General features: G+C 43.0%; 1 protein-coding gene across 1 annotated transcript in view; it reads left to right on the top strand.

The window, feature by feature from the left end:
- slc39a6 (solute carrier family 39 member 6) overlaps positions 1 to 17011 on the top strand; it is a 37910-nt gene extending 20899 nt beyond the window's left edge. The window contains exons 5-12 of the mRNA XM_071362627.1: positions 409 to 513; positions 802 to 971; positions 1308 to 1499; positions 8620 to 8704; positions 9221 to 9619; positions 10869 to 10949; positions 11482 to 11672; positions 15393 to 17011. Coding sequence (XP_071218728.1) covers positions 409 to 513; positions 802 to 971; positions 1308 to 1499; positions 8620 to 8704; positions 9221 to 9619; positions 10869 to 10949; positions 11482 to 11672; positions 15393 to 15545 — 1376 coding nt within the window. The 3' untranslated portion in view covers positions 15546 to 17011. The remainder of the gene's footprint in view (positions 1 to 408; positions 514 to 801; positions 972 to 1307; positions 1500 to 8619; positions 8705 to 9220; positions 9620 to 10868; positions 10950 to 11481; positions 11673 to 15392) is intronic.
- Positions 17012 to 17620: the final 609 nt, after the last annotated feature.

Raw genomic sequence — 17620 nt, forward strand, 5'->3', positions numbered from 1 at the left:
TGGACACTCAAGTACCGATCAAGTGGCCGAGGTCTCTTGACTTTGACCTTGAGTTTCACATGCGTTTTGGTACCTTTTAGATAAATATTAACTGCGAGGTTGATAATAGTGCATACTGGTAATCTGCACAAGCTCCATTTTCTCGTCTGAAGAGTATGGTTCCTCATATGACTCTTTTGTGGCTTGCTTTCAAGGCACAATCTGTTACTTTTATATCCAGTCAAAGTTGCTTCTCCTGAACTTGTTAATGAAGTTAACAAGTTGTGCCTGGACAATAATGACATTTTTGAAGAAGATGTCACTCCACTACAGCATAATGTAAAGAAAATGATTCAAACTATTACGCACATTCATTTTAGCAATGCCTAATGATGTATTAATCACTTTTTTTTTTTTTATCCCTTCCAGTTCACAAGCATAATGATCCCCATCACCATGGTCATCACAACCACGATCACACTCACGAGGACCATCAAGTGAATGAAAACAAGAAAGTAGGCTCAATTCAAGCGGGTAAGAACCGCCGTATTATTTCGCGCCAGGTTAATTTTCAGTGTTTGTGTCCTCCTTTTGTATTCTGCCGCTCCAATTCTGTGGTAGATGAGATGAATCTATTAGTTGTCGTGAACTGTTTCTCACTGTGCTAATTTCATTCCGTTACACCAGTTTGTCTATTATACTTTGGGGGGACATTTTGCGTCAGCAATTAGCAGTGAGCTAAAATGTCACTGTTTCACTCGCATCGATGAACCTTTTAATCAAAAACGGATCTGTGCATGTGTTTGAATGTGTGTGTTCTAGCGTGGGCCGGCGGCTTTGTCTCCATCACCATCATCAGCCTGCTGTCCTTGGCTGGCGTGGTGCTCATCCCGTTGATGAACCGCGTCTTCTTCAAGTTCCTGCTCAGCTTCCTGGTGGCGCTGGCTGTGGGCACGCTGAGCGGAGACGCCTTCCTGCACCTCATACCTCACGTGAGTCACACTAGATGACTGCTTTGGGGCACTACATATTAGAGCAGAACATGGGGGTAGTTTCTAAAAGCTAAACGTGAAGCTCGGTCAATGTGACTGGCCTGTTAATCGTGCTGAGCTGGACTTAAGTCAAGATTGCCATGAATCAGGGGGAAAAAAGTCCCAATGATTGGTTACATTAGTTTTAGCTTGCCTTCACTTTAGGACCAATTTGAATGGTCTGAACAAAATCTGCTCGTCCGGTGCTCTGGCGAGCTAAAACAAATGCACCTATTGCTTCCTATCCTTCAGTCGCACTCACTCATGCATTCCCATCTCCTCCTCTACCCCCACCAGTCTCAGGGGGGCCACCACCACTATCAGCACTCTGTGAACAGGACATCAGGGCACGGTCTCCACGGGGAGGAGGAAGAGGACCATAACCTGGACGGGGTGTGGAAGGGGTTGACGGCCCTGGGCGGAGTCTACTTCATGTTCCTCATCGAGCACTTCCTCACACTGGGCAAAATGTACAAGGACAAACAGAAGGTCAGGGGGTTTCTTCGAGGATTGGCTTCTATTGTGTCGAATGTGGTTTTAGTCTTCATGTTATATATTTGCTGAAATGTTTATTCATTTTTGATAATTCAGTATGGAAACATAGGTGTGAAAATTCATTTGTAATGCAAAAAATGAAAGATAAAAAAATGATATTGTATAGTTACAGGGTATTTCCCCTATATTCATTTAGCAGCGGTGTCTCACTGCTGCTAAATTGTAGCCACCGCTGCAAAAATAGTGGTGTGTGTGTGTCTGAGAGACTGACTGACGGACACTGAGAGACTGAGCGAGAGAGACTGAGACACTGACTGAGACACTGACTGAGACAGAGACTGAGACACTGACTGAGCGAGAGAGACTGAGACACTGACTGAGACAGAGACTGACTGACTGAGACTGAGCGAGAGAAGCTGACTGAGGCTGACTGCGAGAGGGACTGACTGAGGGAGACTGAGAGACTGACTGACAGGCTGGCTGGCTCTGGCTGGCTGACGACAGAGATTCTGACTGACTGACAGAGACGCTGAGACACTGACTGAGAGAGGCTGACTGAGAGACGCTGAGACACTGACTGACTGAGAGACGCTGAGACACTGACTGACTGAGAGACGCTGAGACACTGACTGACTGAGAGACGCTGACTGACTGGGAGACGCTGAGACACTGACTGACTGAGACTGACTGACTGGGAGACGCTGAGACACTGACTGACTGGGAGACGCTGTGAGACTGACTGACTGAGAGACGTTGAGAGACTGACTGTCTGAGAGACTGACTGACTCTGTCTGTCTGAGAGACTGACTGACTGAGAGACTGACTGACTGAGAGACTGACTGACTGAGAGACTGACTGACTGAGAGACTGACTGAGATTCTGACTGATTGACTGAGAGACGCTGAGACACTGACTGTCTGAGAGACTGACTGTCTGAGAGACTGACTGTCTGAGAGACTGACTGTCTGAGAGACTGACTGTCTGAGAGACTGACTGTCTGAGAGACTGACTTGGTGGCAGCGTATGGTAGAGAAATTAATGTAAAGTTTTCTTCCAACAGCTCTGGTGGACATTCCTGCAGTCATTATGACAAATGCAGTCATTATGACAAATGCATGCTCCCTTGACTTGGACATCCGTGCCATTGTGTTTTAGGGCACATTTTATAGTGGCCTTTTATTTTCCACAGCACAAGGTGCACCTGTGTAATTATCATTCTAATTAATCAGCTTTTTGATATGCCACACCTATCAGGTGAATGGATTATTTTGACAAAGGATAAAATGCTCACTAACAGATGTATGTATATGTTACATGTTGCGTTTTTAATATTTTTAATATTTTTGCATTTGGAAAGTATTCAGACCCCTCGACTTTTTCCAAAATCTTGTTACGTTACAGCCTTATTCAATAATGGAATATATATTTATTTATTTTCTCCCAAAAACTGTTGTTAAAAAAAAAAAAAAAAATGCTGCAAATGTATAAATATAACAACTCACATTTACATAACTATTCAGACCCCTTTACTCAGTACTTTGTTGAAGCACCTTTGGCAGCAATTACAGCCTCGAGTCTTCTTGGGTATGACACTACAAGCTTGGCACACATTTTATTTGGGGATTTTCTCCTATTCTTCTCTGCAGATTATCTCAAGCTCTGTCAGGTTGAATGGGGAGCGTAACTGCACATCTGTTTTCAGGTCTCTCCAGAGATGTTCGATCAGGTTCAAGTCCGGGCTCTGGCTGGGTCACTCAAGGACATTCAGAGACTTGTCCCGAAGCCACTCTTGCGTTGTATTGGCGGTGTGCTTAGGGTCGTTGTTCTTTTGGAAGGTGAACCTTCACCCCAGTCTGAGGTCCTGAGCGCTCTGGAAAAAGTTTTCATCACGGATCACTCTGTACTTTTGCTCTGTTCATCTTTCCCTCGATCCTGACTAGTCTCCCAGTCCCTGCCGCTGAAAATCATCCCCACAGCATGATCACCATGCTTCATTATAGGGATGGTGCCAGGTTTCCTTTAGAAGTTACGCTTGGCATTCAGGCCAAAGTGTTCATTCTTGTTTTTTTCAGACCAGAGTCTTGTTTCTCATGTTCTGAGAGTCCTTTAGGTGCCTTTTGGCAAACTCCAAGCTGGCTGTCATGTGCCTTTTACTGAGGAGTGGCTTCCGCCTGGCCACTACCATAAAGCCTGATTGGTGAAATGCTTCAGCGATGGTTGTCCTTCTGACAGAGCTCTAGAGTTCCAGAGTGACCATCAGGTTCTTGGTCACCTCCCTGACCAAGGCCCTTCTCCACCGATTGCTCAGTTTGGCCAGGTGGCCAGCTCTAGGAAGAGTCTTTGTGGTTCCAAACTTTGTCCATTTAATGATTTGAGGCCACTGTGTTCTTGGGGATCTTGAATGCTGCAGAAATGTTTTGATACTCTTCCCCAGATCTGTGGTGGAATGCTTCAGCGATGGTTGTCCTTCTGGAACTCTAGAGCTCTGTCAGTGACCATCAGGTTCTTGGTCACCTCCCTGACCAAGGCCCTTCTCCCCCGATTTCTCAGTTTGCATGTGCGGCCAGCTCCAGGAAGAGTCTTGGTGGTTCCAAACTTATTCCATTTTAAGAATGATGGAGGCTGTGTTCTTGGGGATCTGTGTTCTTGGGGACCTTCAATGCTGCAGAAATATTTTGGTACCCTTCCCCAGATCTGTGCTTCTACACAATCCTATCTCAGAGATCTATGGGCAATTCCTTTGACCTCATGGCTTGGTTTTTGCTTTTTTATTTAATCCATTTTAGAATAAGATTGTAACGTGAAAAAAGTGTAGGTGTCTGAATACTTTCTGAATATGTGTGTGTACAAAGCATTAGGAACACCTTCCTAATATTGAGTTGCACCCCTGCTTTAGCACTCAGGACAACTTCAATTCATCAGTCAATGGACTCTACAAGGTGTCGGAAGTGTTCCACAGGGATTCTGGCCCATGTTGACTCCAATGCTTCCCACAGTTGTGTGAAGTTGGCTGGATGTCCTTTGGTTGGTGGACCATTCTTGATACTCTCTGGAAACTGTTGAGTGTGACAAACCCAGCACCTTTGCAGTTCTTGACACAAACCGGTGCGCCTGGCACATACTACCATACCCCGCTCAAGGGCACTTAAATCTTTTGTCTTGCCCATTCACCCTCTGAATGGCACACATACACAATCCATGTCTCAAGGCTTAAATTATTCTTTAACCTGTCTCCTCCCCTTCATCTACACTGATTGAAATGGATTTTAACAAGTGACATCAATAAGGGATCATAGCTTTCACCTGGTCAGTGTCATGGATAGAGCAGGTGTTCTTAATATTTGGTACACTCAGTCTGTGTGTTTAACTATACAGTTGAAGTCAGAAGTTTACATACACCTTAGCCAAAAACATTTACACTCAGTTTTTCACAATTCCTGACATTTAATCAAAGTAAAAATTCCCTGTCTTAGGTCAGTTAGGATCACCACTTTATTTTAAGATTGTGAAATGTCAGAATAATAGTAGAGATTGATTTATTTCAGATTTGATTTCTTTCGTCACATTCCCAGTGGGTCAGAAGTTTACATACACTCAATTAGTATTTGGGAGCATTGCCTTTAAATTGTTTAATTTGGGTCAAATGTTTCGGGTAGCCTTCCACAATAAGTTGGGTAAATTTTGGCCCATTCCTCCTGACAGAGCTGGTGTAACTGAGTCAGGTTTGTAGGCCTCCTTGCTCGCACACGCTTTTTCAATTCTGGCCACAAATGTTCTATAGGGTTGAGGTCAGGGCTTTGTGATGGCCACTCCAATACCTTGACTTTGTTGTCCTTAAGCCATTTTGCCACAACTTTGGAAGTATTTTTCTACCTCATGATACCATCTATTTTGTGAAGTGCACCAGTCCCTCCTGCAGCAAAGCACCCCCACAACATGATGCTGCCACCCCCGTGCTTCACGATTGGGATGGTGTTCTTCGGCTTGCAAGCCTGCCCCTTTTTCCTCCAAACATAACGATGGTAATTATGGCCAAACAGTTCTATTTTTGTTTCATCAGACCAGAGGACATTTCTCCAAAGAGTACGATCTTTGTCCCCAATGTGCAGTTGCAAACCGTAGTCTGGCTTTTTTATGGCGGTTTTGGAGCAGTGGGTTCTTCCTTGGTGAGCGGCATTTCAGGTTATGTGGATATAGGACTCGTTTTACAGTGGATATAGATACTTTTGTACCTGTTTCCTCCAGCATCTTCACAAGGTCCTTTGCTGTTGCTCTGGGATTGATTTGCACTTTTTCACACCAAGGTACGTTCATCTCTAGGAGACAGAACACGTCTCCTTCCTGAGCGGTATGACGGCTGCGTGGTCCCATGGTGTTTATACTTGCGTACTATTGTTTGTACAGATTAACGTCGTACCTTCAGGCGTTTGGAAATTGCTCCCGAGGATGAACCAGACTTGTGGAGGTCTACAATAATATTTCTGAGGTCTTGGCTGATTTCTTTTGATTTTCCCATGATGTCAAGCAAAGAGGCACTGAGTTTGAAGGTAGTCCTTGAAATACATCCACAGATACACCTCCAATTGACTCAAATGATGTCAATTAGTCTATCAGAAGCTTCTATAGCCATGACATCATTTTCTGGAATTTTCCAAGCGGTTTAAAGGCACAGTCAACTTAGTGTATGGAAACTTCTGACCCACTGGAATTGTGATACTGTGAAATAATCTGTCTGTAAACAATTGTTGGAAAAATGACTTGTGTCATGCACAAAGTATATGTCCTAACCGACTTGCCAAAACTATAGTTTGTTTAACAATACATTTGTGGAGTGGTTGAAAAACGAGTTTTAATGACTCCAACCAAAGTGTATGTGATCTTCCGACTTCAACTGTTGGTGAAAGCAATGATCGATTACTGATGTGTCTTATTAAATGCACTCGAATCAGTGTAGATCAGATATTCCCAAACTGGGGTACGCAATGCCGTTCGGGGTACCCCAAATAAAAATGCGATTCTCACGAATTCCACAAATGGTCCGTATGTAGCCAACTGTAGCTGCTGCTCATGTTGGTATCTGTATTGATGGCGCAACAGCCATGACATGGAGACAGTGGAGGGATAATGCGCGTGGACGCATTTGCTCCCGACGCAACTTGGGTACACTGCAGCATCCACGAGAGGCTCTTGCTGCCAAAGGAATGCCTGACAGCTTGAAAGACGTTTTGGACACAGTGAAAAATTGTTAACTTTAATAAAGCAAGGCCCCTGAACTGTATTTTCTGCTCTTTGCAAAATGATATGGGCATGGACCATGTAACACTTTTACAACATACGCTGGTTATCAAGGGGCAAAGTATTGCCAATTCTTTTTTATTATTGAGAAATGAGTTTAAAGTTTCCTTTACTGACCATAACTTTCACTTGTCTGACCATGATGACGAGTTTCTCACATGACTGGCCTATCTGGGTGATGTTTTTTTCTCGCCTGAATGAGCTGAATCTAGGATTACAGGGACTCCAGAACTATATTCAATGTGCTAGACAAAATTGAGGCTATATTAAGAATCTCTAATCTGTCTGCATTAACAAGGACAACACACAGGTCTTTCCATCATTGTATGATACTTTTGTGTGCAATTGAACTCAAGCTTACGGACAATGTCAAATGTGATATAGTGAAGCACCTGAGTGAGTTGGGTTTGCAATTACGCAGGTACTTTCTCGAAACAGATGACGCAAACAACTGGATTCGTTATCCCTTTCATGCTCTGCCTCCAGTCCACTTACCGATATCTGAACAAGAGCGCCTCATCAAAATTGTAACAAGTGGTTCTGTGAAAATGTTATTTAATCAGAAGCCACTGCCAGATTTCTGGATAGGGCTGCGCTCAGAGTATCCTGCCTTGGCAAATCGAGCTGTTAAGACACTGATGCTCTTTGCAACCACGTACCTGTGAATCCCTCACTAGCATGAACTAAATACAGGCACAGACTGTGGAAAATGATTTAAGACTGAGACTCTCCAAAACTCTGCAATGTTGGGTTGTAATGTGCATCCTTTCTAGCACACCCTTCTCATTGACCTGTGGTGAGTTATTTTCGATTAATTAAAAAGGTTTTGTATGTAAGATGGTTAAATAAAGAGCTACATTATTATTATATTGTTATTTGTGCCCTGGTCCTGTAAGAGCTCTTTGTCACTTCCCACGAGCCGGGTTGTGACAAACTCATGTATCGTATAGTGTGTGTGTGGCAGGCTTACAATGATGGCATAAAACAACATTTGAGAGTGCGCTGACCCTGGTGCTAGAGGGGAGGCGGTACGCAGTTGGAGGTTGAATGTTTGAAGGGGCACGGGACTATAAAAAGTTTGGGAAGCACTGGTGTAGATGAAGGGGAGGAGACGGGTTAAAGAAGGATTGTTAAGCCTTTAGACAATTGAGACATGGATTGTCTATTTGTGCCTTTCAGAGGGTAAATGGGCAAGACAAAAGACTGAAGTGCCCTTTAAACGGGTTATTGTAGGGGCTGTCCTAAGGGCAAAAGGGGGGAGGTGGTGCAACTCAATATTAGGAAGGTGTTCTTAATGTTTGTACGTGTGTGTGTTTAACTATACTTGTGGTACTATACTTGTGGTACTATACTTGTTTTACAAACTGGGGAACTTTTGTTAGTCTCCACACTGTGAAATGCTATTTCTAGGGGGTTAAGGTTAGTTTTAGGGTTGGGGTTAGGTTAAATAGGATTTTGAATGGGACTGAATTGTGTGTCCCCACAAGGTTAGTTACACAAGACGCGTGTACAGTATTTCTGCCGAGACACGCTTTTAAATGGATAGTCAATTCGATGAATGGGAGCAGCTAGCGTCTCGTTGTACTTATGCTAGTAGCAATGCCCCCTCACCCTTTTCACCACCGCTGAAAACAATCCTAGGGGAAATCCCGTTACAACTACATGGTTCCATCATTCAGCATCTTGTATTTGTATTTCTGCCTTTGATTTCATGTATGTTGCGATCTGCAGAATTGGTTTATGGATAGCAATGATCATTTACATAAATGTGACGATTATCTTTGTTCTTACCACTATTCATCTCCTATTAACCAAACAGGTGAAGAAATATGACCAGAATGATGACAAGGTGGATCCTGAGAAACTACCGGGACTGGATGAGAACGACCTAAAGCCAATTGAAGGTCAATCTGAAAGAGATCGTTGTGTTTAACAATGTGACAACATTCACTCTGTCTCAGTGCGTTGAAACACAGACGCAGAGACCAAAAGTTTGACTTCCTAGTTTTTATAATCCTAACATTTATTGACAATGCATGCAACCAACTTTTTACTTACTTTATTTTTATGACGTCTATATGACAGGGATAATTCACTTTAATCAGCATTTATGTAATGCCAGATTTAGCTCAAAGGCAAATTTTCACCAGTAAGACATTGTCCTTGCGTCAGAACCCAGACAAAAAGACCAAAGGATTAACATTTAAACGACCATGTGTTGTTGGTTAGCAATTACCTTCGGAGCACATTGATGCTAGTGTTTGTGAGTTCTAACACACACTGTCCGCCTAACTTTGTTTCTCTCACTGTCTCTTTCCAATAAACATGAAAAATACAGAAATGAGTGAGAATTCCCACTCTAAAAACCCCCCACACAAAACAATTAACCCTGCCTTCTGTCGTGTCCCTATCCCCCAAAGATGTGAATACTAACGGAGGTGGCAACTTCGGCGACCACCACAGCGATGGGCTCCACCGGGGCAGCGAGGAGGAGGAGGTAATGCTGGCGCCCGCCACCTCACCCGAGGGCTACGCCTCCGTGTCGGGCTCGGCGGCTGCTGCCACCTACACAGCAGGGGACTGTGAGAACAAGTGCCACTCCCACTTCCACGACACGGTGGGCGAGGCAGACAACCTGCACCACCACCACCACGAATACCATCACATCCTGCACCACCACCACTCTCAGAACCACCATCCACACAGCCACTCTCATTCGTACTCGGAACAACACTTCCAGCAGGCGGGTGTGGCCACGCTGGCCTGGATGGTTATCATGGGCGACGGGCTGCACAACTTCAGTGACGGCCTGGCCATCGGTGGGTTCAAGTTTTAACTTGACCTCAATACAAGGGGAAAGCATCAGTTTGATAATAATGTTTTAATGTTTGTTTTTCTTTTCAGCTATTTGAGGATGATATAAATAAGTTGACGAAGAGAGAAATGAGTGTGCGCTATCATAGAATCAATCAATCAAATGTATTTATATAGCCCTTCTTCCATCGGCTGATCTCTCAAAGTGCTCTACAGAAACATTATTTCTTAACATTTTTGTAAAGGGAAAGGGGGATACCTAGTCAGTTGCACAACTGAATGCATTCAATCTAAATGTCTATCACATTTAACCCAATCCCTCTGTGTCAGAGAGGTGCGGGGGGGGGGGCTGCCTTAATCAAAGTCCACATCATTGGAGCCCAGGGAGCAGTTGTTGTTTTTGGGTTAACTGTCTTGCTCAAGGGCAGAACGGCAGATTTTTTTTTTCCTCCCACCTTTGGATTCGAACCAGCGACTTTTCGGTTACTGGCCAAATGCTCTTAACCGCCAGTAGTACTAGTCATGACTATACGTGATGATTTAGGAGAAATTTAATTTGAACCTACATATTCTTCGGTTTAACATACTCTTAGGTTTGAACACTTTTTAACCATGGCTTAAGAGTGAGAAACTTCACTCTTTTTGTATCTGCTGTTTTGTCAAGATCTGATATTTAAAGTATTATGTCTAGTTCATCGCTGTTGAACAGCCATCACTAGCCGTCTACCAGGTGATGCACTCCCACATGACACACACACAAGCTATCACACACACAGACTCACAAGCACACGCACAAAGACGCACACACGCTCGCGTACATGCTCCCACAGCCAAGGCTGCTGTCCCACGCTATAGACATTTAACCGTTGATCACTTCCCGTTTCGCACTATTGAAATACTGTGTGTCTGACAGCTCATCATAGTATTTCTACCACTGTACATTTTAGTTACTGTTTATACACACTGCATATTTATTTATACACTGGATTCTTTACATGGCTTACTCTATCTTTTGTAGCTGCGTATAGATTGCATTTGATTACTGCTACAGTAATCACCCTGCTGTATTTTTTTTATTATTTTAATTGTTAGGAGCTAGTAACATAAGAATTTCTTTGCACCCGATTATAACAACTGCTAAACTGTGTACGCGACCAATAAACATTGATTTTGTTTACATTGTTCAACTCAATCTTTATGACCCATAATGAAGGGTTTTACGGTTATTTAATGTTTCTTAATGACTTATGACAGGGGCGGCGTTCACGGAAGGGCTGTCCAGTGGCCTCAGTACGTCGGTAGCCGTGTTCTGCCATGAACTGCCTCACGAGCTGGGTAAGACGAAACGGCCTAGCCAATACTTACAGCTGTCATTTTAACTTGAGGTTGGACACTTTTGATGTTGAATGAACACCCCCTCTTATTTTATTTTAACAGTAGCCGTCAACACTGCTTTCAAAGGTGTGGTTTTCCCCAATTGCATCAAAATGTGCAATGACTGGGCTTTTGCATGTTTCTCTCCCTCTGGCAGTAGCACTTGCAATTTGAAAGCACTTCGAGGAATGTTTTTTCTCTCATAGAACGCACAACGACAAGCTGACCAATATTAAAGCTTACTACTATGGGATTGTCTTCGTAAACGTGGACAGCTTTAGCATCTTGAAAGTGCGCCTATTCGGAAATATTTTTTCATGTTCCATATTTTGGGGGTTTGGCAACAATTTAACATTGGTGCAGTGCCGCTGCTAAAGGAATTTAGAAAAAATCACTGCCTCGGCCCTGCCCCAGTGCACTGCTCTGATTGAACTGCTGCGTCTTTTTCTCCGGTCCATGTGTCCTAAAGCCTTGCATCCTTCCTCCCCCTTAGGTGACTTCGCTGTGCTGTTGAAGGCTGGCATGACAGTGCGACAGGCCATTCTCTACAACATGCTGTCTGCCATGATGGCGTACCTGGGCATGATCACGGGCATCCTCATTGGGCACTACGCTGACAACATCTGCATGTGGATCTTCGCCCTCACCGCCGGGCTCTTCATGTATGTTGCCCTGGTGGACATGGTAAGTCCCACGGTTTGAACATTATTAACATGCATGTCTGTGTCCTCGCAGGTTCTTGAAAGGACATTGTAATGAAGATGGTGTAGCTTTGTAAATGATAGCGTTATTGGCCATACTTTTTAATATGTTTTGCACAGGCCATAGTCATATTCAGTAGGGGTGTAACGGTACACATATTCATACCCGAACTGTTCATACAGGGACCTCTGTACATAAATATTTTTTTAAATAAAAACTTTAGGCCTATAGGCTATGCCTACGCTGCGTTGTGTGCCTGTTGAGTAAATCGGAGCTGAAAAAACAAACATTTCGGGCTATTCCGTTAAAACAACTAGAGCCTATGCTCACGTTGTGATCAAAATTTGGATCTTAATTGCTGCGTTTCAAACTTTCTTTTTTGTGAGGCGCAGCCGGGAACTAGTTACAGTGGTGGAAAAAGTACCTAACTGTAATACTTGAGTAAAAGTAAAGATACCTTTTAATAGAAAATGACTCAAGTGAAAGTCACCCATTGAAATACTACTTGAGTAAAAGTATTTGGTTTTAAATATAAAAAACACCAATAGAAAGGTAAATGTAATTGCAAAAATATACTTAAATATCAAGATAAAAGGTAAGAATAATTTCAAATTCCTTAAATTAAGCAGACTAGACGGCACAATTATCTCTTGTTTTTTATTTATTTACGGATAGCCAGGGGTACACTCAGACAAACTAAGCATTTGTGTTTGAGTCCGCCGGATCAGAGGCAGTAGGGATGACCAGGGATGTTATCTTGAGAAGTGTGTGAATTGGACCATTTTCTGTCCTGCTAAGCATTAAAAATGTAACGAGTACTTTTGGGTGTCAGAGAAAATGTTTGGAGTAAAAAGTATATTATTTTCTCTAGGATTGTAGGGAAGTAAAAGCAAAAGTTGTCAAAAATATAAATAATAAAGTACAGATATATTGGGGCAGCAGGGAGCCTAGTGGTTAGAGCGTTGGGCCAGTAACCGAAAGGTTGCTGGATAGAGTCCCTGAGCTGACAACCTTTGCTTTTACTTCCCTATAATCCTAGAGAAAATAATGTACTTTTTACTCCAAACATTTTCTGACACCCAAAAGTACTCGTAACTTTTTTTAAATGTACTTAACTAGGCAAGTCAGTTAAGAACTAATTCTAATTTACAATGACGGCCTACTGGGGAACACTGGGTTAACTGCCTTGTTCAGGGGCAGAACGACACATGTAAAAATGTGCACTTGTGTGAAATGTGGGGCAGAACGACACATGTAAATGTGTCGTTCTGCCCCTGAACAAGGCAGTTAACCCACTGTTCCCCAGTAGGCCGTCATTGTAAATAAGAATTCGTTCTTAACTGACTTGCCTAGTTAAGTACATAAAAAAAAAAGCTGTACTTCAAAGTATTTTTACTTAAGTACTTTACACCACTGACTAGTTATGCACGATGGTGAATGGTGGGGTTGATAAACCTGGAGGATTCTCCATCCTCGTTGAAAACTCCAGTTTGGGAACATTTTGGCTTCCCAGTAGATTACAATGGCGATGGACAGAGAGTATGTTGCCAACGCTCAACGAGAATATCCTATTCAGCAGCCAACACCTCACGTTTACATATTCCTACCACCGGACAAAAACAGCACAACTTCGTCTCCCCAGACAGAAGCCACTCCTCAGTAAAAGGCGCATGACAGCTTGCTTGGAGTTTACCAAAAGGCACCTAAAGGCTCGCAGACGATGTGAAACAAGATTCTCTGGTCCAATATTGACCTCGCCAAGCGCCAAGCGTCACGTCTGGAGGAAACCTGGCACCATCCCTACGGTGAAGCACGGTGGTGGCAGCATCATGCTGTAGGGATGTTTTTCTGCGGCAGAGACTGGGAGTCAGTCAGTCACACGAGTGGTCCCGTGTGGCTCAGTTGGTAGAGCATGGCGCTTGCAACGCCAGGGTTGTGGGTTCATTCCCCACGGGGGGACCAGGATGAATATGTATGAACTTTCCAACTTGTAAGTCGCTCTGGATAAGAGCGTCAGCTAAATGACTTAAATGTAAATGTAAAGATGAATGGAGCAAAGTACAGAGTGATCCTTGATGAAAACCTGCTCCAGAGCACTCAGGACCTCAGACTGGGGTGAATGTTCACCTTCCAACAGAACAACGACCCTAAGCACAGAGCCAGGACAATGCAGGAGTGGCTTCGGGACAAGTCTCTGAATGTCCTTGAGTGGTCCAGCCAGAGCCCGGACTTGAACCCAATCTAACATCTCTAGAGAGACCTGAAAATAGCTGTGCAGCGACACTCCCCGTCAAACCTGACAGAGCTTGAGAGGATCTGCAGAGAAGAATGGGAGAAACTCCCCAAATGCAGGTGTGCCAAGCTTGTAGCGTCATACCCAAGAAGACTTTCCGAAGGCACTGTGACATCACATTATACCGGAGTGAGAAATGAGAAGTACTGTGCTACACACCCTTTATGAAAGTCACACAAGTGCACATATTTCTTTCTGTTTGTAAGAAAACATTTTAGCATAGACCTATACAATGTCTAAGCCATGTTTACATATTGATTTCACACTCATATTGCACTTTATTTTAGTGTTGTTGATGAGTAATAGTGTGTTTTTTTAACACACTATTTAAGAAAATACAAAGTGTTGGTGTTCCTGATTTTGTTCTCTCATCAGTCATTATGTCTCGTGATAATGTATGGAATCAGGAATACCAACACTTTGCATTTACTTACTGTACAACATTTTTGTTTATTTAACTGTTGACATTTCATTTTAAAGCTAAACGGAAACCATGACCCCAAAACGGCAATACGTACCGAACCGTGGGGTTGGTGAACTGTTACACCCCTAATTTTCAGGCCATACAGTGTTTTTAGCTGTAGTCAGTTGTCCTCCCACCAACAGAGCAACATTGAGTTTTTTTTTACCAACAGTCATTGCCATCTGTTATGCTGGTTCAGCAGGACTTGTCAAAAATACCCATCCCACCAAGGCGAACAGCGTTGTACTGTTGCTTAGCCTTTTGCTTAGCTTGCTGATAAGTGGCCCTCTGAACCATATGGCCTCTTCACACACACACACATACACACACGTACGTGAGAGAAGCAGTTACACACACACATACACACACACACACACGTACGTGAGAGAAGCAGTTACACACACACGTACGTGAGAGAATCAGGTAGGGACTGACTGGGCTGTCACAGGCAGCTGACTGTTGTACAGCCCAGCTAATTCCTCTCAAGTCTGACCTCTTGTGGACATGTTGAATACATGGGATGTCTTCCAAAGCTGCATAAGAGCAATTTCTCGACCAGGAATACAATTTAATGTCCGTCTGTGATCGGAGGCTTCTGTTACCACAAATGTACATTACAAGCGGCTCAGTGGCGTTTCAAAATATAGTAAAAATATGGATCTCTTGTGATATGGATATTGCACATGTCAATATAGCAATTTCAATATAAATCGTGCGGCCCCTACCATCATGCATTTAAAAGCAAAGGGTTGGTGTAATTATTGGTTGGAGAGCGTTTCCACCATTGTTAAATTCTTTCAAGAAAGTGTAAAATTGCGTACTTAGCGGAAGGGTGGAGAATGAGGATGCAGGCTTGGCCTGTTTACTTGATTCTATGCCTCGAATTAGAAGCTGCTTTACCAGATAAGTTCCATTTCAGTACAAACCAATGTTTGACGTTTCACAGGTCCCAGAGATGCTCCACAACGATGCTGGGGACCACGGCTTCAGCCACTGCGGCTTCTTCCTGCTCCAGAACGCAGGCATCCTGTTGGGCTTCTGCATCATGCTGCTCATCGCAATCTTTGAACATAAAATCCAGCTGGAAATAGACCTCTAAACTGATGGATCTCAAACCTGGTCTCCAAGGACCCCTGTGTTTGCAGGTTTGATTCCAAACCGAACTTGGTACTGGGAGAAGGAATAGATTAATCGAACATGGTTAGTTGATTAGAACAGAATGTAGCCTTAAGTTTGATTGTAAGCCCACATGCACAGGCATCCTTGGAACACCAGCAGTGTTGAGAAACACTTCTCAAACTGACAGGACCAAGCGCCGTGTGTCTCACCTGCCAAGTGGCCACATCACGAGTCAGCCATTACGGTGTCTTTTCCCTCTCATCTCCTCTCTTCCAAGAAGTGAAAAAGAAATGATTAGTGTGAACATTTATTTTTGGTCAAGGTTCAACTGTTGCAAAATGTCAATTGGCATGTGTTCTGTATGTGTTTTTTATGTCTGTCAAACCTTTTGGTGTTGCGTAGCTGTCTGTCTTCCCTCAGTGTGCTTCATGTTTTATTTCTGGTCAAGATTTACAGTTAAAAAAAACAAAATGGAGGACCGTGTTTTTGTTGACGGGATGTTTGGAAAGGACAAGCTTTGTTTGTGGGCGTCAGAACAAGGGCCAATCCTTTTAATGTTGTGTTTATTTCAAATCCACAAGGGTCAAGTGAAAGCTCATTGATTGGGCAAGGAGGCTTCATGCCCAATTTCGGGGGCACTGTACCACAGGTTGTGACTTTAAACATTGTAAGTGCCAGTCGGCTTGAGCCTGTTTTAGTCCCAACCTAACCCACCTCCTTGGTAACAGTACACCAAGTCTTTAAATGCCCGATCAAAACGAATCAAGCCAATATAAGGGCAGTTAATATCACTATGTCTCGGGAATTGTGTGCATAGTGCTATACTCAGTGGGGGGGACTTAGATCAGTCTTTTAAGTCTGTTACATTGTCCTCACAGAGGAAAGTTGGTTGTAAATGTGTTTGAAATAGCTCTGCAAATCAAGGCTAATTTACAAGGTACAGTATCTCACAAGTAACACTGTGTTGAGCATTTTCTCCCCATGAAAGTAGTCTATTAGAGAAAAAAGGCTCCATCTCTATCCCTAAGTTTGTTAATTTAGCCAGTGTCAATAGGATATCCAGTCATGGGACTAGATAGATATCGATCGATCTGATACATGAATACATTTTCTCTTCACTAAGTGATTATAGTGGTAACTTCTTTCAAAGGTCCTATGATGAATGTGTGATCTATGTCTGTTCAGAATGAAGCCACTCAAAGTGGTATTATGTTTTTAAGTTATCGTGCCAATATCTCATCTCGCTGTGTTTTGAAAAGACAACCAAACCTTTGGTCAGGAAAAATATGTTTTCATCTGTTTCACACACTGTTTAAGGAAGAGGTACATCATGAAGAGAACCATTTTGTGTGCCATTATTTTACTGTTGTGTACGTCAGGCAGCTTTGGATGTAATATGTGTTACTTTACATTCCAGAAGAAAATAAAAGTTATTGCCTACCACCACCTCTTTGGCCTCGCTGGATAAGTAGAGTATGACTGCACCCACAAGAATGTAACGTGAACATTGAAAAGACTTTCGATCTGGAACTTGAAAGTAGTTATGCTGCTCGGGCAGGTCCTCTGACATTGAACTCAATTGACAGAGTGCAACTGAATAGGGCTGGGCAGTATTCAGATTTTCATACTGTTCACTTCTGGTATTACTGGGGCGCTATTATAACTTGAAAGGGGCATTCAAAACAATTTGAATGTCTGCTGTAACCAAGAAGCTTGGTTAGCTAAACTCAAAAACATTGCTTCCAGAAATGTGTTAAAGTTAGCATAACAAATGCATTAGCTAGATATAATTTATTTGACATCTTATTGTACTTTTAATCATATCCCCCAAGCCTTCCACTGAAAATTGCTTCCAGAGAAAATGTGAGTTTAGTCATTTGACCTCTTGGTGACCACTGGATGGCAGTCTAAATCCATTTGCCGGTAGCAGGTTCTGTGTGTTTATGTATTTGTGTATAGGTAATGTAATCACTACCTTATCAAGTCATTGGTCATTGTACCATGTTGAAATATAACATGAGCTACTTGAATTGTAGGTGCTACTTCATACAACTG

Source organism: Salvelinus alpinus, chromosome 23, assembly GCF_045679555.1.
Source record: "Salvelinus alpinus chromosome 23, SLU_Salpinus.1, whole genome shotgun sequence".
Lineage (NCBI taxonomy): Eukaryota > Metazoa > Chordata > Actinopteri > Salmoniformes > Salmonidae > Salvelinus > Salvelinus alpinus.